Source organism: Rhea americana, unplaced genomic scaffold (assembly GCF_003343005.1).
Source record: "Rhea americana isolate MKP2758 unplaced genomic scaffold, rheAme1 scaffold_117, whole genome shotgun sequence".
In the NCBI taxonomy this organism is placed as follows: Eukaryota; Metazoa; Chordata; class Aves; order Rheiformes; family Rheidae; genus Rhea; species Rhea americana.
The window spans coordinates 2,937,252-2,964,724 of NW_028185228.1; the positions used below are offsets into that span (position 1 = coordinate 2,937,252).

General features: G+C 36.0%; 1 protein-coding gene across 1 annotated transcript in view; it reads right to left on the reverse strand.

The window, feature by feature from the left end:
• Positions 1-27,473, reverse strand: part of LOC146600765 (uncharacterized) — a 129,060-nt gene that overhangs the window by 7,958 nt on the left and 93,629 nt on the right. The window contains exons 19-26 of the mRNA XM_085318713.1: positions 22,753-22,797; positions 20,682-20,699; positions 18,974-19,021; positions 18,048-18,068; positions 13,909-13,935; positions 12,826-12,861; positions 12,564-12,608; positions 11,510-11,557 (exon numbers count right to left, since the gene is read on the reverse strand). Of these exons, the coding sequence (XP_085174839.1) occupies positions 11,510-11,557; positions 12,564-12,608; positions 12,826-12,861; positions 13,909-13,935; positions 18,048-18,068; positions 18,974-19,021; positions 20,682-20,699; positions 22,753-22,797 (288 nt within the window). The remainder of the gene's footprint in view (positions 1-11,509; positions 11,558-12,563; positions 12,609-12,825; positions 12,862-13,908; positions 13,936-18,047; positions 18,069-18,973; positions 19,022-20,681; positions 20,700-22,752; positions 22,798-27,473) is intronic.

The following is a 27,473-nucleotide window of genomic DNA, read 5'->3' on the forward strand; positions in this document are numbered from 1 at the left end:
AACATCCTCCTGGATAAGCTCAGGAAGTGTGGGTTAGAAGAGTGGACAGTGAGGTGGATTGAGAACTGGCTGCAAGGCAGAGCTCAGAGGGCCGTCATCAGTGGCGTGGAGTCCAGTTGGAGGCCTGTGGCTAGTGGCATCCCCCAGAGCTCAGGACTGGGTCCCATCCTGTTCAACTTCTTCATCAATGACCTGGATGAGGGGACAGAGTGCCTCCTCAGCACGTTTGCTGATGATACCAAGCTGGGAGGAGGGGCTGATACACCCGAGGGCTGTGCTGCCATTCAGAGAGACCTGGGCAGGCTGGAGAGCTGGGCAGAGGGGAACCTCCTGAGCTTCAACAAGGGCAAGTGCAGAGTCCTGCACCTAGGGAAAAATAACTCTAGGCAGCTGTACAAGCTGGGGGCTGACCTGCTGGAGAGCAGCTCTGCAGAGCAGGACCTGGGAGTGCTGGTGGATGACAAGTTGACCATGAGCCAGTAATGTGCCCTTGTGACCAAGAAGGCCAGTGGTCTCTTGGGGTGCCTCAGGAAGAGTGTTGCCAGCAGGTGGAGGGAGGTGATGCTGCCCCTCTACTCAGCCCTGGGGAGGCCTCATCTCGAGTGCTGTGTCCAGTTCTGGGCTCCCCAGGACAAAAGAGACATGGAGGTACTGGAGAGACTCCAGTGAAGGTCTACAAAGATGATCAGAGGGCTGGAGCACCTGCCCTGTGAGGAACGGCTGCGAGAGCTGGGCCTCTTCATCCTGGGGAGGAGAAGACTGAGGGGGGATCTTATCAATGTGTACAAGTATCTGAAGGGAGGGTGTCAAGGGGACGGGGACAAACTCTTTTCAGTTGTCCCGTGTGACAGGACAAGAGGTAATAGGCAAAAACTGAAGCACAGGAAGTTCCACTTGAACATGAGGGGGAATTTCTTCTCCGTGAGAGTGACCGAGCATTGGACCAGGTTGCCCAGAGAGGTTGTGGAGTCTCCTTCTGTGGAGATCTTCAAGGCCTGCGTGGATGCAGCCCTGTCTAACATGCTGTAGGTGACTGTGCTGAGCAGGGGGGGGTTGGACTAGATGGTCTCCAGAGGTCCCTTCCAACCTTACTGATCATTATGATTCAATGATTCCATGCTATACTATCCTCCTTATATTAATTAGTCTATATTGGAATTAGTTTTGTGTTAATTTAGCTGAAGTAATTCTCTAAGGAAACTGATTTGCATGAGAGCCCTTCATCCTTTGAGATGTGTTGGACCTTAAAAGTCAAAGTACTGGGGCATGGCAAAAGAGCTCAGCTTCCAAAATATTGACCCAGAATTTCCAAAGGGTGACAGGCTGTAGCTCCACTAAAGCAACATGTCTAGTATAAAAGCTGGTAGTTCAGAGGATTAAGAGGAAAAAACACTCTTTTCATTTCCATTACCTATGTGCAGTCTAGTTAAGAGCAAATTTAAATTCCAAGGTTGTCTAGGTATCTTATGATATCTTTCATGAAATCTGTACCTGTTCTCAGTCAATATAAGGATAYAGTTTTAATCCAGTGTTGTTTTGAAGAAGACCACTTAGACGTAGTTTTGTATCTACCAAACTACCATTTAAGTGCCTTCTCAAGCAATTAATGGGAGTTTTGTGTAAGGAATTATGATGATCAAAACAAACAAATATTTTTTTCATGATATAATCATTCTTTCTATTAATCTTATAGGGAAAGAGAGTAGAWTCAGAGAGGAACAAAAATGACTATTTCTAAGGAACATAAATGTTCCTATTTATGTGTTAAAATRCACAAGGCTCAGATACTGTTTGAAAGGCAAGTCACCAAGAAACATACTMATGAAAAAACAATAGCTTTTATGCAGAAGAAGTGCAAATTGGTTATTAGGGAAAAATTATAAAGAATGTGCGAGGAAACAATTTTTATTACTTGCACTATCTAGATTGAATCAAATTTCTTCAATTAGTGGYTTTCCTAATACATTTAAACAATTCAGCAAAGCACAAAAATTCAGGTAATCATAGCATTAAAAGAAACTAATTAGTAAGCAATTATGAATTAGAGGAAAGATTATTAAAGTCAACAATTGCACTCCTTTCCCTCTGATCACTTTTCATTTGTTATGAATACACACAGAGTGTTTTGCAATCAAACCTGAACCACGCACAAAAAATGACAGCATGTTCAGGTGACTGGGGAGCTGAACAACTCTGAAATCATTTTTTGGAGGTGTTCATCATCACCTTGGAGGTGTTCGTTTGCCTCCCTGATTAAGAAGGGTTGAGGAAGAGATGCAAATGTTATCCTCCTTGCTCTTCTGCTTTCCGTACCAAAAATTAAAGCTTTTTCCCTTAACACTTCATAAAATTAGGCCCTGACAAATTGACCAGAGAAATCACTAGGAGAGACAGGAAAGAGGGGAAATGGTGTGGAATCCTTGCTAAATATCAAAGACCTTTGCTTATATCCTTCCTAGTATGGGTATCTAAGTCTTTGTGCTTAACTGCACTYTCTAGCTGTCATTTAATTAAATCCTGTTTTTCTGTATGCTGTACAGTCACTTTATTGTCATTCTCAGGAAATACAATACTTAATGAGAAGAAGAGAGAGGAAAGGAAGAGGCAAAAATTTCTATATATACATCACACACCTAAAAGAAATATCAAAATCAYTTTAAATCAATTTTACATATCTAAATCATCCATTTAAGACAATATTTTTGTAGCATCTTACTGATAGTAAGGAGAAAAAATAAATAAATTATCCCATGAAGGTACCTGTTTCATTTCTTATGTGTTGGATAAGAAAAAAAAAATAGAATGGCCAGAAAGTAACTGTTAAGGAGAAGCTGATGCTTGTAGTCTACTGTCCACACTAAATGCAAGTAATTGCTCATCTTKGCAAACACTAAGTTTTCATATCCATTTTAGCAAGTAGATTGTTCAGATAAGTTATACATATATAAGTATATATGTATACATACATGTATACATATGTTATACATATATACATATATATAAGTTAATACAACAGTATTAATTATATTCAAGTGGCAGAGTTAAATACTAGTAACAGCTGTCATTATAGCCATGAGACCTCAGACTGCATGTTCTATTTGGTGACTCTTCCAGCTTCTACTGGGACTGTGGTATTAACACGGTAGCATGATTATACTTCTGTGGAAGGAAGTACCCTGGCATCTGGCAAATGCTCTCATTCAGTGATGATGAAGATTTAAAAGTAGCAAAGGAGTAATGGAGGAAAATGGCAGAAATTTCAGGAAGAAACCTCTTACATTATTCATTAATAAGAATTCCCCTGTTCCCTACAAATCTCATGCTACAGAAGAGGAGAAAAAACTCCTTGTCACTCACCTTTGGTGAGGTGAGACTCCAAGAACCCTTGGAGTTTAGGATCTACTTTCTTTTTGATTGTGTCCAACAATCTCATAAMTGTAATCTAAATTATACCAGATACTTGCAGTTGATTGAGGAAGAGAAATAAAATGTTGCATTGGAGACTAGATAATATACTATAATGATCCAGTGAAACCATTTTCAGTGGYAATAAAATACACTTTAGGCAATTGCAAACAATCACAATAAAAGATGAAACTTATTTCTGCATTTAAGCCTGAATGTGATAGGTGACACCTAMCTACCCATTCAAGGGAGCAAAAAAATTCTCTATTTTGCTAGCTGCCTCTTGCATCATCCAGTATGATGCATTTAAAGCAAAGTGTTATACTCCACATCACGGTGACCATTCATAAACCATGTAACTCTCACAACTGTGAGAGTTCCCCAGTGTGGAACCCCCTCCAAATATGTTAYAAACTTCTTTTTGTTAGGCAAAAAAAAACATGCAAGATGTAATAGTGCAATACTTCTGTGACAATACAGACACTTCCAACAAAGCATAACAATGATCAGAATATACAGTCAAAGCAATATTCACAATTTTGCTAGCATTAAACTTTCAGAGGAGCCTGGTATTGCTATCTTATGCATTTCATCAATGAAGTATAGAAGCAAACTACTAAAATTATTCCCAGTATGATGTTTAAGAGGGGGGAAAAATCATGCAGGACCTGATCCAGTCTATTTAAATCCTGGCTGTTTTCACAGTGGTATTTACATCAGACAGTGGTATTTGGTGGGCAGCTATAAAGGATTGTATTTTATTGATTTGTTGAACACTGATTACGTTTTGATAGGTGTACGGTATGCTGATCGTGTACCTTAGGCATGTTGACGTGGCATGGTCTCTGTCGACTCATTCCTATGGCCAGCATGTTCAACTAATGCAATTATAACATATTGGATTAAAACCATCATTTCTGCAGATCTGTCAGTCACTAAAAGATTGTTTTAAACTTTACATACAAACACATTTGTGCATAGAAACGTGTATGAAAACAAATAGCTGGAAGATAATACCAGACATTTGCTGACCTGTGAAGGAATGCAATGGAATAGAACAGAACGGAATGGAAAGGAAAGGAACATAGTGACTGATAAAGACAGTGAATCAGATAAGCAAMTAAATAAGGTTAAACCTGCATTAAGTGACAAAAGTGCATGCTTAGTTTCATTCTAACTTAAGAAAATTGTCATTCTAAGTCAAATATTTATTAATGTATGGATGTGTGCAGTATAAAGTGTAGAGATTTATCTCTTCTCTGCTGAGAGTAGCTCATAGCTTTATGACATTAATATTTCAGGAAAGGGACAGTGCTTGAACTATGCTACAGACAAACCTTAATGCCCCTCAGCTTGTAGACAATTCAGTAATTTGGAGAAAAACTTTTTTTCCCCCAAATGATCCCTTTTTCATTTTAGGATATCTTCCTGTGCTCTGAGTTTTCCCTTTCTGTATTCTTTGGCAGAATTTTGCTTTTTCCCTTGGGATGCAAATGACCATTCCAAGCTTAGAGGAAGTATTAACAAGTGCTTTGGGACTAGTCCAATAAAGTTTATGTGCCAAGATTTACAGTGTGCTTCAGACACCTAGAACAAGATTTAGGTTGAATATCAGCATCTATATTTGAAATCAAGTTCAGAAACCAACTGTCCAATGAACACACAAAAAATCCTTCTATTAGGGACTGCAAAGCTCCCTGGGTACCTAAACTTTGTGCTCCACATATACATGCCAGCCACAAGAGCTCACTATGCACACTCTTATGTGCCTGAAAGCATAAGAACAAAATCCAACACGGAATTRTTTCCGGATATTAGCCAGTGACCATCTTGATGTAGCTTGCCTGAACAAGTATCTGAAGCAAAAGCAGAACCTTATGCCAAATGGATAAATCTTGACACTAGTAACCATAACCTTAGTATTCGTGGATCCAGAATTGCACAAATTCAAGAAGAACAGATGGGTGGTGTTCCACCCATATTATTCTATAATTCAATAGCCCTAGTGTTTTTCTAGRAGGATATTAAGACGAATCTCTCTGGGGTCTTTGAATACCTGCAAACTGAATTTCTGTGAGAGTGTACAACAACYAGACAAATACAGAGAAAGTATTACCTTCACTACCATTTTAGAAGCAAATTTTAGGGGCAAAAAAGCAAAATTTTGTGAAGTGACTGATTCTTCCTGGTGTTAATTGTACTCAAAGCTTGCCTGGCAGAGGGGCATCAACAATCAATTTTCTGAATCTTAATGAAGTTTAGGTAGGAACAAAACACCCAGCCAGCAGTATTCCTAATTTCAAAAGCAGCAGTGCAAGGGGCCCCCAAATTATCTGCTTGCAYGAGAAGGCACATTGTGAATGTAGAAGCCTTAGGCTTTAGGAAAACCATTTGAAAGACTGGCACTTTAAAGTCTTCTAAAACAATGTTTTGGATCTAACCTTATGTTTTTAATACTGATTTTCACTGTTGATTGACAAGGACTCTAAAATTTTTAAACACTTTCTATCATTTCTTAACTGTTCTTTAGTAACTTAAAGATCRAATAAGTATACATTAAGGGCTATTAAGAAGTAGCTAATGCTACGATGCTAAATGGAAACTGATCCAAATCAGCTTGTCTGCTGCTGCCACTCTGCTGGTAATCATGAAAACCTCCAATTGTTTACYGAGGAAGTATGCTTTAAGCTAATTCCAATAAAATTTAGTTCTAATGAAAAGTAGATTGAGAATGTCTCTCAGCAGGAACGAGGACAGGAATGTTCTTTAAAGAAATCCTGATGATGAAGAAACTCTAGGTAATGTATTAGAATTGCCAAATTCAGCCAAGTATATAAAAAAAAAAGAGGATTAGTTTGAAGCTAAGGCTAGATATCTTTGTGCAGAAGACATAGCAGAAACATGAAGTGCTTCTAGATTCTTCCCGTCAAGTTCTATATTTCCAAARATAAACTTATCCTTGGAGAACTTAAATAATATGTACATAATTCATAATTTAAATTACAATGTCAGTATACTGAGAGGCTATTTGTAGGCTTATAATTGAAATGTTATAGCTCTGTTGTTCCTATTTGTGGTGTGTGTTTACAGTTTTTGAGTTTCAAAACTCATTGAGATCTATAAGAGATTTTCCAGTGACATTTAATCTGTTTTGGATTAGACCACAAGCCTTTCCTTTTACCTGCCTAACACAATATATCTGACATTTCTGCCTCATRGCTATTCTATGTAAGAACATTCAAGAAGATTAATCCAAGCTAACTCTTTTAATGGATTAATTAGACCATATTAAAGTATTGCGTGGGCACTCATTCTGAATTAAAGCAACCTTAATGAAATTTTCTTCAACTCAATTTCAAAATTGAAGTTAAATTCAATTAAATCAAGGTCATCTTACTTTTTAGTAAGTGACCACTCAAGCAATTTAACTAAGCTCTTTAAACTCACACATCTTGTTAATGTACAGCATTCCTCCATGTGTCTAGTTAGGTAAGCCTTTAGAAACTGAGCTTCTAAGTATTTCTTTAAAAAATCAGCTTCAAAATACTGAAATGACTAACATCAAATTGCTTCAAAGCTTGGATATGCAGCCCTACTCCTCCARTTCTAACAAACCTTAAGCACTGGGACTTTCAAGGCTTGTCTGTGCAAGCTGTAAACCCACAGCACGAAGACTGTCCTACATGAACTCTCCCACAAGCAACCCTAGCATTTTCACGCAGACCACTTATGCTGCAGAGTGGCAAGCATGCTGTAAAATCCTACTRCATGAGAACATCCTGTGTAGGCAAAGAGACATGCTAATCTTGTAAATAAATGAGCATAGATCTTATATAAATAATTACGAAACCCTTCAGTGTGTCATTCTTTTTATTATTTTCCAGCCAATGGTAAGAATTCTTATATCCAGGAAATACAGTATTAATATTAGCGATTTATTGCTGAATTCTGATGAGAAAAAAATGATGTTCCTCTAATATAAATTATTTCAAGGATGTTATTACTGTTTTCATTATTACTCTGGAAGACACAGCTGTTATTCCTAATGGTCCTTTTATTGATCTATATCTCAATTTGAGAAAGGATAGCAAGCATATCTTCTATCTTCAACATTTTTGTTCAGCTTCACTGACCTAGTTGCATTCAAATCGTCAACTTCAGGACTATACAAGTTCTGGAAGAAGCTGCTGGCAGAATACTTGAATCCATCATAAATTTGTGTTACACGGACTGTCTGGGTGAAAGAGAGAGTGGAAAACATAGTATCTGGAGTTCATGAGAATGATGAATTCAACACCTATTTATTGATGAGAGCTACCTATCCTGCACTCACGAGGTCCTTGTCCTTGTCTTCTCTTTTGCATACTGTGCATTACCTCTTATGGTAGCTTAATATTCACATTCCATTAAATACTCTTATATTCTATAGACTGTGCTTAGTGATCTTAACTACAAGTGCAATTTTGGAATAGTGAAATAAATCATATTTTCTCCTATCCTAAGTATTTAATACTCCCNAAAAAAAAAAAAAAAAAAAAAAAAAAAAAAAAAAAAAAAAAAAAGTCTAATTCTCTGTCAAAATAATGATCTGTGGAAAAAATCTTGTGTGTTACACTGCTGGCAAGTTTATGTCATCTCAGCATTGAGGAAACTTTCTTGAAGGTCTCATAAATGATTCTCACATCAAATAGAACTTATTTCCTTCTTTTTGAGATTTGGAAATCCTCCCTGAATTGGAAAATATATTTCAGGGAGACACAAAGTGTAAGACAATAAACCAATCTTATGGTAACAACTAACCACCACATGCTAATACAGACTAATAATGAATTCATCCATTGAAGTTGCTGAGGTTTTCAAATGGAGATGTCTGTATGCCACTGAATATCTCCTGTTGATAATGTAATGAAATTGTTCTTTTTTATGATGGAAAACATCTCAGGAACCATATTGCTATCTATCACTGTAGAAGCAGAGAATAAATCTAGTTGAGAAATGCTTTTTTCAGTCAAAGTGCTAGAGCCCTATACTCATATAAAGGATGTTCCTATTCTGCCTTACGATAATTTCATGTTTCCCAGAGGTACAATTTCATTGACTAGATGGTGAGTATAGAAGTTCTCATGTCTAAGAAAGTTTTAAATATTTAATAATTTAAGGAATAGATGCATGAATTTTATAAGCCTTTATTTATAACACAAGATGCCAGAGAAGTCAGAATGACTAAATAGATCTCTATTACCTTGAAAACAATCACACATTTCTCTAATTTATTCTCTAATTTAAAAGAGAAATACATATGGGATAACCATCAAATCTTATTATTTCTCACTTTTCATAATCTTTCATCTCTACCACTCTTTATTGTTGCAATACTTGCATATGTGTGGGTGATGGTAGAGTTAAAATGTCAGCCTCTTCAACTGTCTATATGACAAATACAACACACATTTCTTGACTTTCCAGCCACAAGGTCAATTACAAGGCATTTACAATAAACATAATCAATTTTTGATTAATTTAGATTTTCCTATTCTGTTATAAGCGCTGGAACTAATCATGGACAAGTATGGAGTTTTTGTATATAGGAGAAGAATAAAGAATATATATATATATATATATATATATATATATATATATATATATATATAGACATAGACACACAAGGTATATCTAGAGTTACAACTAGGTATCTATGTATATGTATATATATCTTCTATATGTAGAGAAGATATATATAAGGTGTAGAAGATAGTCTTCATCACAAATTTGAATCAGTGCTCCCCTCAAATCTGATTTCAGAGTCTAAAAATCTGCTTTTGCCTGTTTGTGAACACAGTTTTGTAAGACAGAGGAAGGAACAGTAGTTCTAAGATTTCCCATTTTTTGTGTGTACCAGTTTCAGTGTGCATACAGAAGTCAGTTTTGAGATTTAGGACRACAGAAGGGAGGGAGAAAAATTTTAATTCCTTATAGCCATACCAAGAAGTGAAATTTAGTGTATGCTGCRCATATCATCATTGTTTATGCAAAGTCAGGGACTGCTTAAAATTCTGTTTAAATATGAAACATCCTAAAATTGAAGTTATATACAGCTTTTTAAATTGCTTATTTTTCTTTATCTGATTGCTTTTTAATACCTGGGAAAGGTTGAAGGACKGAGATCAAAATCTAAGAATATATGAATCTGCTCTGTTCAGCTATTCAAAGCTAAAAGAAGATTTGCTATTTAAATTTATAGATTAGCTCTGAATGTTTAAACCCTTTTCTAGTTCTATTTATCAGCAAAAAGTATTAGTATTCAGTGCACCGTGCAAAATGCACAGCTTCATCTGCAAATAATACTGGAAAAATAGGTTCCAATTCAAGTGTGTTTAACCTAGGACTTGGTCTCAGCTTTTAAATTCTCAAGCTGAGCAAATACCAAAGACCAACATTCATAAAGAGAAATCACTTTGATGTGTTTCTGGAAACCTTTTATCCATTGTCTGTAAACTATCCTATTCTTATTAGTGGACAAAGAATGGCTTGAAAACACATAGTATATCTACTTACAAAACCTCTTATGAAAAAATGTTTGCACAGAGCTGCTTAAGATATGGGAAACATCCAGTCAAGAATAATGGCACAATGATAGTRTACAATTAAATTAACTGATCATAGCAGTCACTGTAAATGAAAACTATCGTAACACAGTTTGAATAATGCATAATCAATAGCAAACTTTGCAGGAACATAGTGGTACATGGTACAAAACCTTGTAGCAAACATATTTTAGTATATTTTTAATACATTTTTAATACATTCCTGTTTTAGATTGAGTTTGGAATTTATTCCATACGGAAATTCTTTTCTCCCCAGGAAAACTTTCTGGTCTAATTTACTTTTATTTATTATGATTTAGTCTGCTTAGTATTACTTGATCAATATGAATACTATTTTAATGAAATAATGAGGACTATTTTGGCCATGTAGATTCTGCATTCTGGGTTTATCAGTTAACTTCAGAATTATTAAGAGGTACAAAWGTCAACATCTGCCTCTAAAACACTACATTACCAATCAAAAGAAAAAGAAGAAGAAGAAGGATAATAAGAAGAAGTTAAGCCATTCTTCTGTGAAGTTTATTGGGCTTGATACAGCAGTCTTGTGAGCTATATGTGTAAGTTTTTCTTTAAACCCACATGCTAACCTTTAAGTGCTTGATCTTAGCTTTCTATTCTTTAATGTCTAACTGCTCTGCACTTGTTTTTCACTCAGTTACTTTTTAAATTGTTATTAAAATATCTGAGGTAGATATAGATATTTACTCACACATAGGTACATATACCACACATATATTACACGTTTCAATAATCTATATAGGACTATGAGATTAATGCTAATTATAGTAAAAAGGATAAACAAAACCATGTACAACAAAACAGTCTGTGTGATTTGATGTGAAATTCTTTTCTCCATTGTTGAAGACAACAAAGTTGCACCAGGAAGACCCACATTAATATTTAGTTCATATTTTCTGTGTTACAGTTACAACTCACAGGTGAGATTAAAGATTTAGATCTTTGTCTGATATGAATCAGTGCTGTTCCACTGAAGTCATAGGGATTAATTTATACTTGTCAARAATCTCATATTTTTATTTATACCGTAAACTGAGAAAAATATGGAGCTAACTGATAACACARTACAAGGAGATTTCCTCCTGAGATGTCCTACCTTTCTTTACCTTTCTTTCTTTTTTTTTTTTTCCTGGGCTGATATTTATTCATGTGAAAAAAATGAATTGGACATACTCCTCTCTTTTTGGTTTTGCTAGGGAACAGATTTTATAAAAGGAGCATATGTTTGTTTGAAAAAATGCACTGCCAAATTCATGACAGGCAATTTGGTTTATAATGTAATTGGCTGAATATATGTTTAAAACTTTAGGAAGGCAATAAAAGAATATAATTTGAGGTCATCACTTTCTACAGGAGCAATATTTATGGATTTGATTCAYCAGGCTTGCCTCTCATCAAGTCCCCTTTACTTGAACGAGAGACATGAGAAGTCTGTGAGTGAGACCTCCCTTACAAAAGAAGACTAAAGGAAAATCATTTACCTGATGTCAAGTTGTGATGTCGTGGACCTTCTCTTACTGGCAAGACTCCTAAAGAGCAGAAGAAAGATGATAAATTAGTCTTCAGTTTCAGGCCAAAATATTTAATTTTTATTAAAAAAATGTTAGGGTTGGAGTCAACTAACTAAGAATCTGCATAAACCAGACTGTTTTTTAAAAGTGATTGTCAAATTAAACTATTTAAACACATAAATTTTATGTTGAGAAAAAAATGGAGATGAAAACCATCCTTTTAGATACAAGTTTAGCAAACCTGCACCACTACAATTAACTAACTACTATCTTTTAAGAGAGTAGGAGTCCAATATACAAAGTTTATATGCAAATGGTATATGTACATTGTATACACAAGCATTCAACATGCATAGCACCTAGGCACTTTTAAGAACTAACTTGTGCAGATCTGGYTCCAAATCTGCACTTCTATGAAAAATGCGTTGTCTTCAACCAATGTAGAGATGACCTTTATCTCTTAGACTACCAACTTAATAAATCAGTGTAACTTATTATTACTAATCAGCTTTATAYGTATAGCAGAAACCATCTCTCTAGCTGCAGTGCTGTGTCCAACAGTTTAGTCAGCATATAGGGAACCATGAAGTATATCAAATACATAAAAAGCACTTCYCATTATCAACATGATATTCTACAATATGAAGTCAGTGATCAAAAACATCACRTAAGCTATGGAAATGAACTTTGCACCACCTCACTAGGGAATCTAATGGCAGACTAAGCAGGGACTCCTAAAACCCTCATCTGCAGATAGTGCCTGGGACTAATGATGTAGCAGCTGGGGAGGGTCACGGGCAGGGCACTGCTGCATCCAGACTCGACGTCTTGGTGTAATCCCTGATACTCACATGCAGAGGAGCCACTGGACATTCAATTACAGAGGATTTTTGTACAATTTCATCATTTGCCTTACATGCATATATTTAGGAAGATTAAAAAAACTCCTCATTCCAGCCTCTGGGAATAAAATAATGTTTGCATTTTTCACTGTTGTTTTTAGAGTTTTTCATCCTTTTATTACCTTTATTTTTCTCATGCTTCTGATGTTTCTTCTCAGTTGTTTTTTCTAGAAAGGAAAAAGAAAAGTGAAGAAATGTTCAAGGTTGGTAAATTGACTAAATTCTGAAAAGATTATTTCCTAGACTCTTCAAGTAAAATTATTTGAATATTAGCAAAAATCTTTCAGCGACTGTTTCAAAGAACAATGTATGCAAAATTGTAATCTGTTATTATTTTTATTGTGATCTTCTACGTACATATGCACATACAGAGCAACTTCTTACCTTCTTTTTCCTTAGTTGTCTTTGTTTTTTTCTGGGCTAGAGAGATACGCAAGGAAAACACATTAAGAGAGGCATAAGATATATGAGACTTTTAAAATAAGCACATGCTGATCTCCCTAGTAATTTCCCTGGAATTATAACTGGGATAAAGCTGTCTTATGGCATGGACCTAGGAGCAGCTAGTGGAAGTAGATGTTCTGGGCTTTCTGAATAGTCTTTGGAAATGGTCAGAATATCACTGATTGTGGAACAGTTTGGAAACTCTTGATAGAGATTTCAGGTGGAAAACTACTGCCAGATTTTCCTAGCTAGTGGTTGCCAGAAGGTAGAAGCAGCATCAGGGGATCAGCTCAGGATCATGCTGCCTTTTGCTGGCTTTTGCTCTCTTTCCTTGAGCAGTCTCTACTGTCAAAAAAACCAAAMCAAAACAAAACAAAAAACCCTCCAAAACACACAAAACCCCTCAGGATATGCAGCCAGAAGGACCTTTAGATCTATTAAGTATGACTATCCTTACGACCTGCAGTAGTAGATTGTGGTTTACTTATTTTATTTTTTTAATGTATATGAATTTAGAACATATGCATTTTCCTTCTTGGCATCTTTTTCCCTGCCCCCTCACAAACATGGACAGTTGGTCTGTGACTCCATTAGCTAGACAGACTGAAATTAAGTAAGGTGGATTGCTTCAGGCATCTGAGCCCATTTCAGTACTCCCTGTTGCGTACAGTAGAAATCTGGCAGGTTGCCTTAGAATTGTTCATTTTCACTCAATATGATCCAACCAGTTGTAATAGTGATTCCTTCAATGTCTTCTGGTGCATGTATTATTTGACCAATGCTAGCTTGCTCAGTGCTAATCACCTATGTTTAGCTCACTTCAAAACATACTGAAGAAGATCAACAGTGGAACTATAATAACCACCTGATCAGAATAGTCTTTGACTAGTACAGAACTGCAATGCTGTCAACTGAGCAATGCTGGTTTACACTATTAGTGGTTAAACACATCATATAGTTCRTCAGGGTTGGTATGTTCATTAATTCTTTCCATAAGACAGATCAGAGAAATGCACTATTTACCTGCTGTTGGGATTTCAGCTGCTAGTTCTTCAGAAAAACAATCAGAAAAGAAGATGGAAGGGAAAAGAAAGGAATATGAGGCTTAGTACCATGCTTTTTCGTGAAAAGTAACAGCTTAATAGATCTCTTTCATCTGCAACTTTTCTACAGAATATTAATTTGCAAAGAAATGGTCTTTACAATGAACACATACACAGAATTTCACAGAGTTGAGTCCCACTCTTTGAAGTACTATAATCCAACATGCATGGTTCCTGCAAAAACAGCCACTGTGCCAGTCAAGCTTTCAGACAAGTGAACATTTAGAGATATTTTCAGACAAGCATTCAAGGTTATAGGCATTCGCTGTTCCAAAAAGTGTATTCAAATTTAATCTTTATCTCTGTTTTTTTATTATCCATACACCCCAGCCAAAGGCTCTGATGCTAACCTTAAATAGCTGTCATTCATCTCTGTTTAACTTTCTGCTGCATCATCAGTCTGCCTTGCCTTTTTAGTGTAAAAGGCCTTAAGAGCTGGAAAAATCCTGATTAAATGTTTGTACAGTACCTAGCACAAAAAGAAATCATTTCTCCTTGTGAGATTATTGTACCCATAATAACTAATCACAAGAGATTAACATTACGGTCTAGAAATTCCCTGGTAGAAAATATCATTTGCAATCACACAAATGAATGTGGGATCGAAGAATTTTTTACTCCTCAGTACTTCATTAGTCCCAGTTTTATTCACCCTGTTTAAAGAAAAGAGAAAGACCTCACTAGTCAGAGAAAACATTTATTTCTTGAACACAGAGAATAATAAAAAGAGCTATATCCTAGAAATGTTTAAAATGAACATGTTCACAAAGCATTTCAGAGTCTCCTCTGACTGAATTATTTCTGTATTTATTTCTTGCTGGGTTTTGGCTTCAGATGAATATGAGGTCCTTCTGCTAATGGGAGCTTTCACCAAGGTGAACACCTTTCAGGCAAAATGTTTTCACTGGGATATCTTAGACTGCAGTTAAGTGTAGGTTTTGCTAACACATCCTAGAAAACTCATTCGGGATTTGGCTCATAAAAGTCAGACATTATCAGTGAAGGACAATTTTGCTGCCATTTAACACTAATATTGTTCCTGTAATGTTTACATTTCTGCTCATTATCATGCTCATAGTTGCTGAAAGCATGGGACTTTGGCCATAGAACTACATCGGAATAAAGTTTGGTCAATGGCGAGTTTTTTGAAAATATCAGTTCACATATTCTTTGCATTGATTGCAAAACACTGCATATATTTCAGTATTACTTCCTATATGAGCAAGAAATGCCATCAGTTTTGTCCTCTGTTCAAGGTAATCGCTCATAATTTGAGAAATTTTAATCAGTATGCAGGGAGTACATTCTGAGTTTCATTAAAGCTTCAAATTTGATATAGGATCAATTGCTGTGAGAGAACCTCATGCTTGCTAAAACAGAAATAATGGAAATAGGGTAGTTTACTAATTGATTTTATGATTGCCTGCTAATTCTCCTAGCAGGTTACCATAAAAAAGTATTTGTTGATAATTTGGGGACTCTTCAAACTCAGCTTTGTATTTCTGTTTACAGACTGTCATTCACTTAATACAATCTCTCTTCCGATTTACACCTCATTTACCTTTACAATAAGACAGCACWGGATATAATGTGTGAATAAATTTGGCCCAGCACGAAGATATGGATTTATTTTACACTTCTGCTAGACCTGAGTTTCAAGGCCAATGAGAATTTTGTGTCCATGGCTACAGGTTTTGCTGATTTACATGATAGCTATCTACATGTTTGCTGGCCATCTGGTACACCTGGTTGAGAAATATATGAAGCAAAGCTATATAGAGCTCTAGAAATAAAGACGGCTGTGATCCAACTAAGTGTTCTTTGAGTGGAGAAAAAAATAGCTCATGCTTAAAAGCTTGAAGTAGCTCCATTCAAGGATGGTTAGCTCAGAACAGACAGTGTAAACAGAAGTACTTTTGTACATGATCGTAATTCTACTTGATACTGTTTTTTTCCCTTTTTTCCTTCTTTTTTTCTTCTAAAGGCACAGTTAACCTTTATTACCTTTTCAAACAGCAGAATATAGGTTCAACAATGTGGTACAAATATCCGTCTGCAAAGGTCAAGGGAAAATACCTTCACTATCTTCACTTTTATATTCACTATATCTCAGAGTAATATAGTTCTCGATATAAAAGCACTGTGGATAGTGATTTTTGCTTAAAATGATACTTATTTTAAAAAGCCTGAAAGTTATTCACTTAAGTCTCTGATGGTTCTCTATTACAAGAAAGTTCATTGTCAGGTCTCTCAGATAAACAGTTCAGCAAAGAAGACATAAAATGTCAGTAAATGGATCTAGTGATTATAAGACTGAACAAGTTTGACTAGTGGAATCAAATAGAGGAAAATTTGCATAAGATACAAACATGACAAAAATGGAAATAAAACCACCAACAGCTTCCACAGCAAATAATGATTTTGGAATAGTGACTTGAAAACTTAACACTGCAATTCAGGATGGCAGAAGACCCTTCAGGGGGACATATACTTCAGATACTTCATTTTCCACATTTCCTCTTAGAGCTATGATTCAGGACAACATGGTGTCTTCTGTCAGATGTTAAAGGGTGGGTATTCATCCTGTCTAACTTTAAGCACCTAACACTGATGACTAAGTTAGGAAGCTTAATGGAACTAGCTTGCCTTGCCTCCAGGTACCTTCCAATGACACTTTCTATGTGTGTGCCAGGTGGAAATAACTCAAAAGAGAAGGCTAACTAGAAGAGACAGTCCTCTTAAATCAGGCATCAACAGCAAAACATGAAGCTGGTATGAATACCTATGCTCTTTGTGGCTCAGCAGTTATGGAGTATCATTGGCGGCACTGCTTACAGAGTAGGATGTATTGCTGCTAAGGGAGAAAGAGGGAAATGAGCACAAGGTCCTCAGAGTACAAAGCCTGAGAGGTGCTCCGGCATCCGAAGGAGGTAATGGCTCAGCGCCCATAAAGAACTGAAATATTATGGTTTGGTTCCTCATGGAGACATGTCTTTTTCCAGTTTACTTTTACAAACTGACAAGCTGGTTATAAACTGTTTTCCCCCAGGAAAAGAAGTGATCTCCTCCCAAAATGTTRTTGAAATCCAATTTTTCTGACTTATAACAACAGCGGGAATTTTTCAGTGGGTCCTTGGGCAGAGATACTGTTGCTGCTTTCCGTCTTGGGGTAGGAAGGGATCTGTGCCTCATATGGCTTGGCCCTGGCTTTGGGTCCTCTTTACCCATAGATTACTTCGTATCAGGATAACACAAGAAGATTTGGTCTTGTTATGCCAGGCATTGTACAAATATTTAAGAAAAAGAAAGATCCTGTCTCATAAAGACTGCAGCTAATCCAACTGTGAAAACTGTAATGTTTTCACAATTGAAAGTACGCAGTGTAAGCACTGTCCTTCATGGAACCTATTATTACGTCTGATCACAGTTTGAAGTATGCATCCTGTAATTTCTTGCCACAATAAGCATGGATCTCAGTCTTTACCCATTCAAAAATCTTATTGTCCTTAATAAGTACATTATYTAATGGATTTCAGTGGAAATCTTTGTTGTGCAAGAAATTCCCCTTGAATTCTCCTTAAAACTCATCTAAAATTGAGATATTCCATTCTTCTCTTTAATTTAATATTGTATTTTATTAAAGTAAAAAAGGTATTTTTTAACAAATGCAAAAAAAATTATAAAAAGATTGTCTAATTCAGTTTATGCCACATTGCCATTTTATTACTTTTAATAAATGATGAATTTACATAATGATAAGTAATGTGTCYGTCTAAAATCACCCTAGCATCAGTCATACTGCTATTATGATTTAATTTTATAAAAAGTGAAAATTACAAATGAACTTTGACTGTTGCAGCTTTACACTATTAAATTACAAATGTGCTTGGTTTCAGTGTGCTCAGTTGTTTTTAAGACTGATCACAATATAAGAATATCTGTAGTATAAGCAAGAAAACAGCATTATCTATCACGACAAAATTACAAAAATGCAAACTGAGACAACATGCATCTGCAAAGTAAGTTTATATTCCATAAGAAACACGACATGACACCTACTTGCAGTTGGTTTTGATTTGGCTGGGAAGTAAAAAGAGAATAGAAAAATGCTCAGAACAGTCAGGTGCAGCATAATATTTTTACAGTGAACAATACCGTTATTTTTTCTTTTGTGTATTTACTGCATATCTAAACATCATTTTTAGAAAATTTATTGTAATTAATAACAATATAATGATAGGTAATAATAATAGGGATGTTTGGATCTACACATGAAAARTGCTATACCAGAATTAAGGATGAATAATATCAACAATAAGAACTGTTGATATATTAAATAAATGCTCTATGTATTTCCTTTCACTGAGAAGCCTAGAGAAGACTATCTTTTTAAACCTAARGTGATTTCTACACAGTGAAACTAAACTTTGTTGCTTCCTGTAACTGCAATAATTTGCTGTCTTGCACCAGAGAGATTGTATAGGAATTACAATATGCAGAAATGTTTTTCATAACTATGGATAAATACTAGGTCATAATTTGACCAGTGTAGCATATATAAAATGYTTTGGAAGAAATATGAACTGTTGTTGGTCCTGACAAGTTGACTTGTGCAAGGAGATTWAGGAGGTCTAAATAAATGGCAGATATTCAAAAATAATTAGCAAAATAAAGCCATTTAGAAAAAATAGCTTCAGATAATAGTTTTAATTCTTTGCTGGAATATCTCTTCTGATGTCAGTGGAATTACAGAGGCATGAATCTGASCTTTGATATATACCTTCAGAAAATGACAAAAGGCTTTACAAATACATACTGGGCTACATTAGCTATGATGTGACATGTCAAGGTCATCCTATACTGCAAAACAGTTTACAGTATCATGCTCTTGTTCCTTTTGACATTAGTCATATTCAAGCGTATTTTGCTATTTCTTTAAATGACAGTTTCAAATGTAATAAATGCATAAAATTCTGTGTCCCCACCTGGTTTTGTTGGYGGAACGCCTTTTTCATGTCTGACAGCTTCATGCTCTAGATAAAAGAAAGCATGACAAAATTGCCATCATATTTCTAAAGTGGGTTTTGTATGCTTTTTCTTTACCTAAGAAGGATTGCACGCATATTTTTCAGGAATCAACATTTATGTTCTATTGCTTCATGCTGTTATTTTGGAAGAAAGCCAAAAGACTAATCACTAAAAGATTGTTCATAAATGGATCTGCCACAAAGCAGCAAAGTTCAGTAGCACTGCACATTGCTCTACATATATAATTACTATTAATTTTACTAAAAGTTATGCATGTACCTTAAGGAAAGAGTTAGTTAATAGACGCTCCCTTCAATTTCTAAAACGTGATTTATATCCACTCTCCATCTTTGAAAGGAGAATAGAGAGCAAACTCAGCAACCATTCTTTTGACCTTTATGTTGTCGAGTCATAGATACTTGAGCTGAATTCCCAAAGCCTTGAACACATCCTATTCTGTATGAATAAATTATATATCACAGTGGAAAATTAGAGACCTAGCACAGTTTTGTAGGCAGTGCACCTTTCTATTTCATAATTTTTACTGGAAATAATGAGAATTTATGTTAGGTTGTTGGAAACAGAAAGGACAAATAAGCTTAATTTTAAAAACAAGGGTCTAGTACCACATAATTTATAGCAAAGTCACACTTGCTTAAAAGGAAATGAAAAAAACMCATAGATCTCATAGCATAATTGCAGCAAGGCTAAATGCAGGCAAGCAGGGACCATAGCATGTTTTAGAGCTGAATAATCAATGGACAGCTCTCCTGGCCTTGTTTCCAGGTCATGCTACCCACAGCTAAAAATCTGCACACCTGTTTCTTTTTGAGCAACAAGAATACAAAGGTGGTCTGCAAAGTGGACRATGTTGAAAACATGAGCAAGCTTTGAAAAAAGGGCAATGTGATTCAGTGCTTCTGCCATCTAAATTAATTCTTGAACCCCCAGCAACTGTGATTGCAGAGGAAGATATATTCCAGGAAATGCTGAAATTAAGACATGATTGGGAATTTCAAATGGATAAGAGTTGTATAAAATGGGAATTGAAACCTATGACTCTGATGAGTATTTTTTTTTTCCACATCTGGGCTTTCCTGGGGGTGAGAGCGGTTTGGGTTGCAACTGAGCATCTTTTACATTTACACTTTATCTTTRTATGTGGAAGGTATGAAGGTTATGGAAAGCTAACAAGCAGGCTGCATGGTAAGTCAATGATGTGTGAACTCTTTCTCCAGTYCTTTCTGACTGAGAAAAATTCTACATGCAGTTATACTAAAATATAATATGATGTGGTGATCTCTCTTTCTTTTTCTCTTTTTAATTCAGCAGAAGTATTCATTCCACCCAACTGATTGCTAAAAGCAATTTTTTAAAAACTTGTCACTCCTGTGTTAATTTTTTGTTGAAATTTGTGATATGGCAAGCATAGAATAAGTCGACTCCTGTACTAAAGCAATTAGTTATGGCAAATGGAATGGACTATTAAATAACAATGACACACAATATGTTAAATAAAAATAATGGAAGGCATGGGGTAAAGACATTATAGATTTAAGTCAAATTATAAATGACTATGAAAAAGCTACCATATGTTAAAATCAGAAAGCCACACATATCCCACTATATTACAGGAATTTTCTGATCAAGGTAGGTACCACGTACTTGCTGGCTTTGACTGGACTACAGAAGACAAAAGAAGGTAAATTGTAATACGTAGATACAAAGAGAAAACAAATTCTAAACTTTTTAAAATTCAAATATTTTTCTAGTAGTCAGCTCTCACATTTTTTTAGGTTCCTTCACTCATGTAAAAACACAAGCATTCAGGCTCTTAAAATGTAGATAGACCCTGACATGTTTAGACTGCCTCTACTGAAATAATGAAGTATTTTGGCATTTAACACAGTAATGTAACTGTGTGAAGGAGAAAAAGTTCCAGTCAACAGTTGATTCGAAATTTTGGGTGTGATTCAACTGACTTGCAACATTGAGAACATGCTGCTCTAACTCTAAGCTTATTACAGACAACTCTTTTTTAATCAAGGGAGAGTAATGAACAGCTCCAGAGGATAATTCATATCATTATAAAATGTTTGTTAAAGGGAGATGGGATGACTTACCTTCTGCTTCAAGCTGCCTCTKTAAAGCTCAATAAGTACCATTTTGAAAGTTTACAAGTTACTTTTGTAGTGGCTTATGGTTGGTCAATTTGAAACACTAGATTTTCAGTTTGATTTCAATAAACAAACAAACAAAAAAAACCATGGTCAACCTATCTGAAGCACCAGAGTYGAATAAATCTTAGAAAAAATGTCAAGTCATGAGATTTCTGGCTGCTTTTATTTTATTTTTTTTCCCAGCCACTGAGAATATATATGCATAACAGCAATATTTGTGATAATTTGAAACGTCTCATTTTCTTCAAAAACTAAAAAAGAAATTTAGCTGAACTTAAAAAATCTGTGAATTTAATTGTGAAAAATCTTTAGGTTCAAAGATGTTATTTCTTCCTTCCCAGACCTGTTTGCCTACTACTAATTGCTAACTCGTTAAACACTCAGTGACAAATACATTGCAGTATTTTGGAGTAATTTCTCCAACTCAATTAACATAAGCATAATTTATATGTTTTTGAGCAACATACATCAGTTTACAATTAAATCAGAAAAATACCAAGCACTATTTTAAGTGGATATATGGCTAGTTTGTTATATGATAATACTTCACGGTAAAATAATAGATTATCATGTGGGTTCTTACAAAAAGTAATAAAAAGCCACAAATAATATAAATCACAGYTAGAGACAGCACAATACTATTCTGTACAGCATCCATTACAGTACTSAGGCAAAGGAAATCACATACCATATAAGAATAGGAGTGAGGTGGTAAATAACACAATTCATTTCAAGACAAAACAGAACCTTATTTTATAAAAAAAATCATCATCATCATCATGGAATTATATTATGATCTGTTGATCTGGCATCATTGTTCATGATTTGGCAATCTTTCATTTCATAATTGGATTGAGGCTTCAATAGAGATCAAGAGGTTGATATCTAAAGGAAGCCTTCAAGACGGCTGCAGACAGTCAATGACGATGAGAATGTTTTAATCCCTGAGGTGACTCTGCAGGGCTTCTGTAATAATCAATGTTACTTGAAACTTTTCTATCTGCATTATTATTACAAACCCTACWTGGTCTAAATCGTAGAAGGGAGCCAAATAGCCAAAGACTTTTGACCCATGAGAAATCCAGTTTAAGATCTAACCAAGTCCCAGACCCAACTGATTCATCTTCCTGCCTCAYTCCCTTCTTGTGCACTGCTCCCTGTGTTGTGGCACAGGAACTACTTGCAGGTATGTGCTGAAAATTCAGTTGCTGGAAAAATCTGAGAAAAAAAACAGCAATGCCTTACAAAGGTATTTGGGATCGTTTCAGACATCTGATTTACAGCTCCACCTCCTTTTACTAGCCCAGCTCTGGCACAGAGGTGGGAATAAGTAGCCCAGACCTTAAACGTCCTAATCTGGCTTTATCATTGGAAAGGATGTGCTCAGAACTATGTCCTTGGTTACAACGCTGCTGGCTTTGCTAAGAAAGTGTTACCAATCACATATTTCAAAATACTCTGAAAAATAACYGCAATTCAAATGTACTACAATAAAGAGGTTCTGAAAAGCATTTAACCCCCTCGCCATAAACTAAAGAAGAACGACTTGTTCCTACCTGATTTCTCAGTGGGAGCTGTCTTTTGTTGTTTAGTTTTCTCGTCTGTATTGTGAAAGCAGCATTAGAATTAGAAATTCTTACTGTGTTAGCACAGGTGCACATAACTGGAAAAATGTTTCTAAACATATGATATTTTACATACAGTCCACAGAGAAGAAAATAAATGCATGCTCTTAGCAATACTATTTCATTGTAGCACTGTAGAAATGASATATATACATTTTAAATTCTGATTGTATAGTGAGATCATATTCCACGAAAGATCAAATTACTGTGCCCAATGTCTTATCCCCCAGAAAATAGCCACATACTTGGCAATGTCTTTCAGGTAGCCACTCAGACAGAAACTTTATTTCTAATAATCCAGCTGTTATAATTTTGTGGACATCACCATGTTAAGTGCCTAAATTCAACAGTTAAGCATGTATATGTATACATACATAAATATAGGTACACAAACACACGTTCTCTCTCTCTCTCTCTCTCTCTCTCTCTCATAGAATAGTTGAGGTGGAAGGGACCCCTGAAGATCATATATAAGCCTGAGAATTTCTGCTCAGGCAGTGCCTAGTCACAAGTATGTGCTGATTTATCCACGTATGTCTACTCTGAAAAGAAGAAAGTTATGGAGACCCCTCCAAACCATGACACATCTCAGTGCCAGTGTGAAAGCCTGTTTMTACCACATGCTGCTGGGCATGCTTRCCTAAAACCAGCTGAATAGCTGTCACAAAACCTTAGAGAAGCCCTGAGCGTGTGAAAAATCTCATGAGAAAAGCTGCCTAAATGCACATGCTCTGGAGCTGCCTATGGTTCAGCTCAGGCAATGTGGCCCCATGCCAGTGGCAGCCACCAAGCCTGGACAGCTTCCTTTCCCCCTGAGCAGGCCAATGGGTTCAGCTTCAGGCAGAGTATAGGTGGAACTATGCTTTCTGAGCATATGACATCTCTTAAATGCCCAATGGCTAGGGCAGGTGGGAACTAYAAAGTTTTTTTTCAGATCTCCACTCTGCCCAGTTTGTTTGACTTAAACTCCCTCCTTCTTGATCTTTCATTGCTCTTATTTCCTTTTTTCTCTTCACTGAGCTCAGATCTCCCCCTACTTTTCAACATTCACATACATAATCACTTTTCTTTTTAAATGCATTTAAAGCACATTCAGCATCTACTTCTCCTTGCTCTCRCTGATAGAGGCAGTTTACAGTTACATGCCTGTGGCCCATTGCCTTTTCTCCAAGACTTCTGCTGGGCATCAGATTCAAAGCAACATTGGCAGGGTGGAGGTCAGGTTGGGTAGGGATGGCTTGTCCTCTGTAGCCACCCAACTCTTTTGAGCACCAGCTCACTAGAAACCCTCCTGGCTATTCTGCCTGAGCATGCACAAAGTAAGTTGTTTGGCTCTTGCATATGAGCTGTGTTCCCAGCCTGGAAGCCAAAAATGTTTTTTAAATGAGATAACAGAGAGAGGTACTGGGAACTGGGTGAGTGGCTGGGATCATCTGCATGTTAGCAGATGCCCAGTTTGCCTGTTGCTGCATCTTCACAGACTCAAAGGGCAAACCTTAAGAACCGCTGTTTTTTTGTGTGGGCTAGTGCTCTGGAATTAAAGTGTCCAGATTTGGATCCTTAACCCTCATTTGAATTCTGACTAAATATGTGGATAGTAGCATATTTAGAAAGCAGACTATTGAGTGGTCTCAACATATGTGGCATTTCTTCCAAATTTGGCCTGTAACTTCCAGAGAACTTCTTGGTGAGGGTAGAGAGCAAGTCCAATTTCCGAAGATTTTCTTCTGTGTCCTTTTCTTTTTTAACTTGCCCACTGAGATCTCTAGAAGTATAAAAATGCCAGAGAGTCCTAAAAAGACATTTATCATGCCTCACTTGACAGAGAAGCAGCCTCATTGCTGCACAGTCCATTTCTCATCCATAACGTGCCAACATATGGCAAAGCAAGAGTGCAAGCACGGACATGAAGCATAAAAAATTGTGGTTTGTGGGGGCTTTTTTTGTTTGTTTCTGAAAGGAAATCAGTATTAATGGGGGAAAATACAGGGAGGGAAAAAGCTCCATTGCTATTGATCTCTTCTTTTCTTCAGAAATAAAATATAGCTCTTGAATTACTATGCTTTTTGGTTGTCATCTGGTAGGGGGTGATTTAATTTCTCTTCACTTGAATTAAGTTTAGAGCTTTTTTTCCCCTTACTCAGCTATTGTTATTTTCAGTTCCTTATGAGYGCAGTGCATTAAAAACTCTCATCTCCATCTCATAGCTGTCTGTGAAACTAGAAATGTTGTTCTAGCACAACGAGCAGCTTGAAGAAGCAGCCTGTTCAGAAAAATGTATCTCTTTGTGCTCTTAGATGAGCTTTAATACACTGCCAGTGTATTTCATTGGTTTAGATTTGCACTTTAAGTTTTCCATCTATTGATATATAAAGAAAAACAGCCTGCTGAGTTCAAACGTAGGCCGTGTACCATACTACCTCTACCTGTACCATATAGATTAATGACAAGTACAGCTCAAAAGTTTAGATCTTATATTTGTTTGTTATTATCCAAAAAGTGCGCATGCTATTTTGAACCTTAGACAGAATGGTCTTGCTTTTTAAAATTCTGGTTAGAATTTATATCAACAATTACTCTGAAGTCTATCATATGAGWCTATGAGAGAATTGCACGTCTGGTCCATTAAAAAAGTATGAGTGAGACTTATATTTCAAAACAAATTCATTTCRGAAAATTTGTTCATTAGCTCATCTTTTGATTATGGTAGAGCATCTCTTGGACAGAGCTGTGAACTTGCATTAATCTGGAAATATATGCTGTAATTCTTTGGCATTTGTCCTATTTTTCTGTAACTGAACAGCAGCTATTGATCTGCTGATTGCAGTGGACAGCACTCTGAAGGCTGCTGCTTCTCTTCCCCTGACAGATCTCCAGGAGGTGACTGCATGACTTTTTCACTGCATTTCTAAGCATTGACTGTAACCAAAAGGGAATCTGAAGGAACGGATTAGCAAAACCCAAAGACAACACTCTCTACCAGAAAACACATTTTAAGAGATCAGGAAGCTTCACAAAATCATTTCAGTTCACCAGAACTTCCATATGAAGAAAAGTAGTGAAAGAATTCTAATAATACCAAAACTAGGTATTATGGTTGGAACAGAATAAATATTTAAATTTTTCATTTTATAATGACTGCCTCATTTCTCATTTACAGTTTATATTTATTATATCATGAGGAATTTGTCAAATCCCCAAAATATTTATGTGTACAAAAATTACGCAAAAACCATTTTTTGTGAATATTTTTTAAAATTTCAGACTTTGTTCTGATTTTGAATAAGGCTAAAGCATAAAGTTCTGAAATATTTCATTGGAGAGATTTTCTTTCCTCTGCAGAGCTCTAGTTTTGCAGCACTCCAACCATTAATATTCATTTTTGTTCTGTTGTATCTAATTTAAATAGAAAAAAAAATAAAGCTGCCAACAGATCTATCTGTGTTTCAGGCAGTTTCAGAAGAATTACATCAAGAATTAATTCTATTGCTTTACCTGCTCTYACACATGCACACAGAACATTCTTTAATTAAAAAAAATCCCTATAGGAACAATACATTTTCTGGAATTCTCTGGCTTCTCATTCACGTGATACTTCTTAATCTGATGACAGGAAGTATCGGAATAATAGTTTGAAGCTTCTGTGAATCAAGATGAAAAAGGAGGCCAATGCTTTGTGCAGAATGAGGGTTTTATAATTCAGTCTGCTAACTCAAGAGCACTCCTTGGCACACAGCAGGCAGAAGAACTATTACCACCAATGCTTGCAAATTAACATTTCCAGTCATCAACTGAAACTGAAAACAGCCACTGCTTTCCAAAGCAATCATTAATCACTGGAGAAAAAATCTTTTATGCTAAAGGAAATTTAGCTAGTCCTTATTTATTTATTTATTTTACCTCGAACATTGAAATTCCAAGGACTATAATCTGGAATATACTATACTATAGCATGGCTATACAAGCTCCTCCTCAGTCTAATGTACTTGCTTTGAGGTAGGATGCCCCAATGTCTGCAAACACCTCACCATGCAGATTTATTTATATACTGGTATCTGGGACAAATTCTCCAAGGTACAATGGGAAGGAGCCAAATATAGCTTCTGCCTCTCTGCACAAGCTTCTCCCAATGTAGCCCGAAGTACCCATGAGCAGTTAATATATGAAAAGTAGTCAGTGAGGCAAAAAAAAGCCTGACCTCTGTGTTGTTGAAAACTGGAGTGAGGAACTTTTTTTTTTTTTTTTTTTTCCCTTTTTTTCCCTTTTTTCCCCTGCTGGCTCAGAAAAACCAATACAACTTCACTAATTCAGCTATTCAAGGTAGTCAAATCTGATAGGAAACGTAAAAATATCTATGAAATATCCACCTTACAAGCAGAATATTCTGCTAGAAAAGTATTTAAGAAAAATAGTAAATGCATAGGAAAATTTGTTATCCTTCAAAAAAACAATTCAGGAAAAAAAAGCATGAAGGAAAAAAGGCTGACTTTTCTACCGAGAAAGTAGGCTTCTAAGTAGTTCATCTGATCACTTATTCATGAACACTTCATTTTTATGTAAAGCTTGGTCTTTTGCAAGCAGCCGCGTTGTCAGCGAAGGTCGATGGGATCTTTTTTGCAGCACCCGTTGCATCCAGTAAGACCACTCAGAGC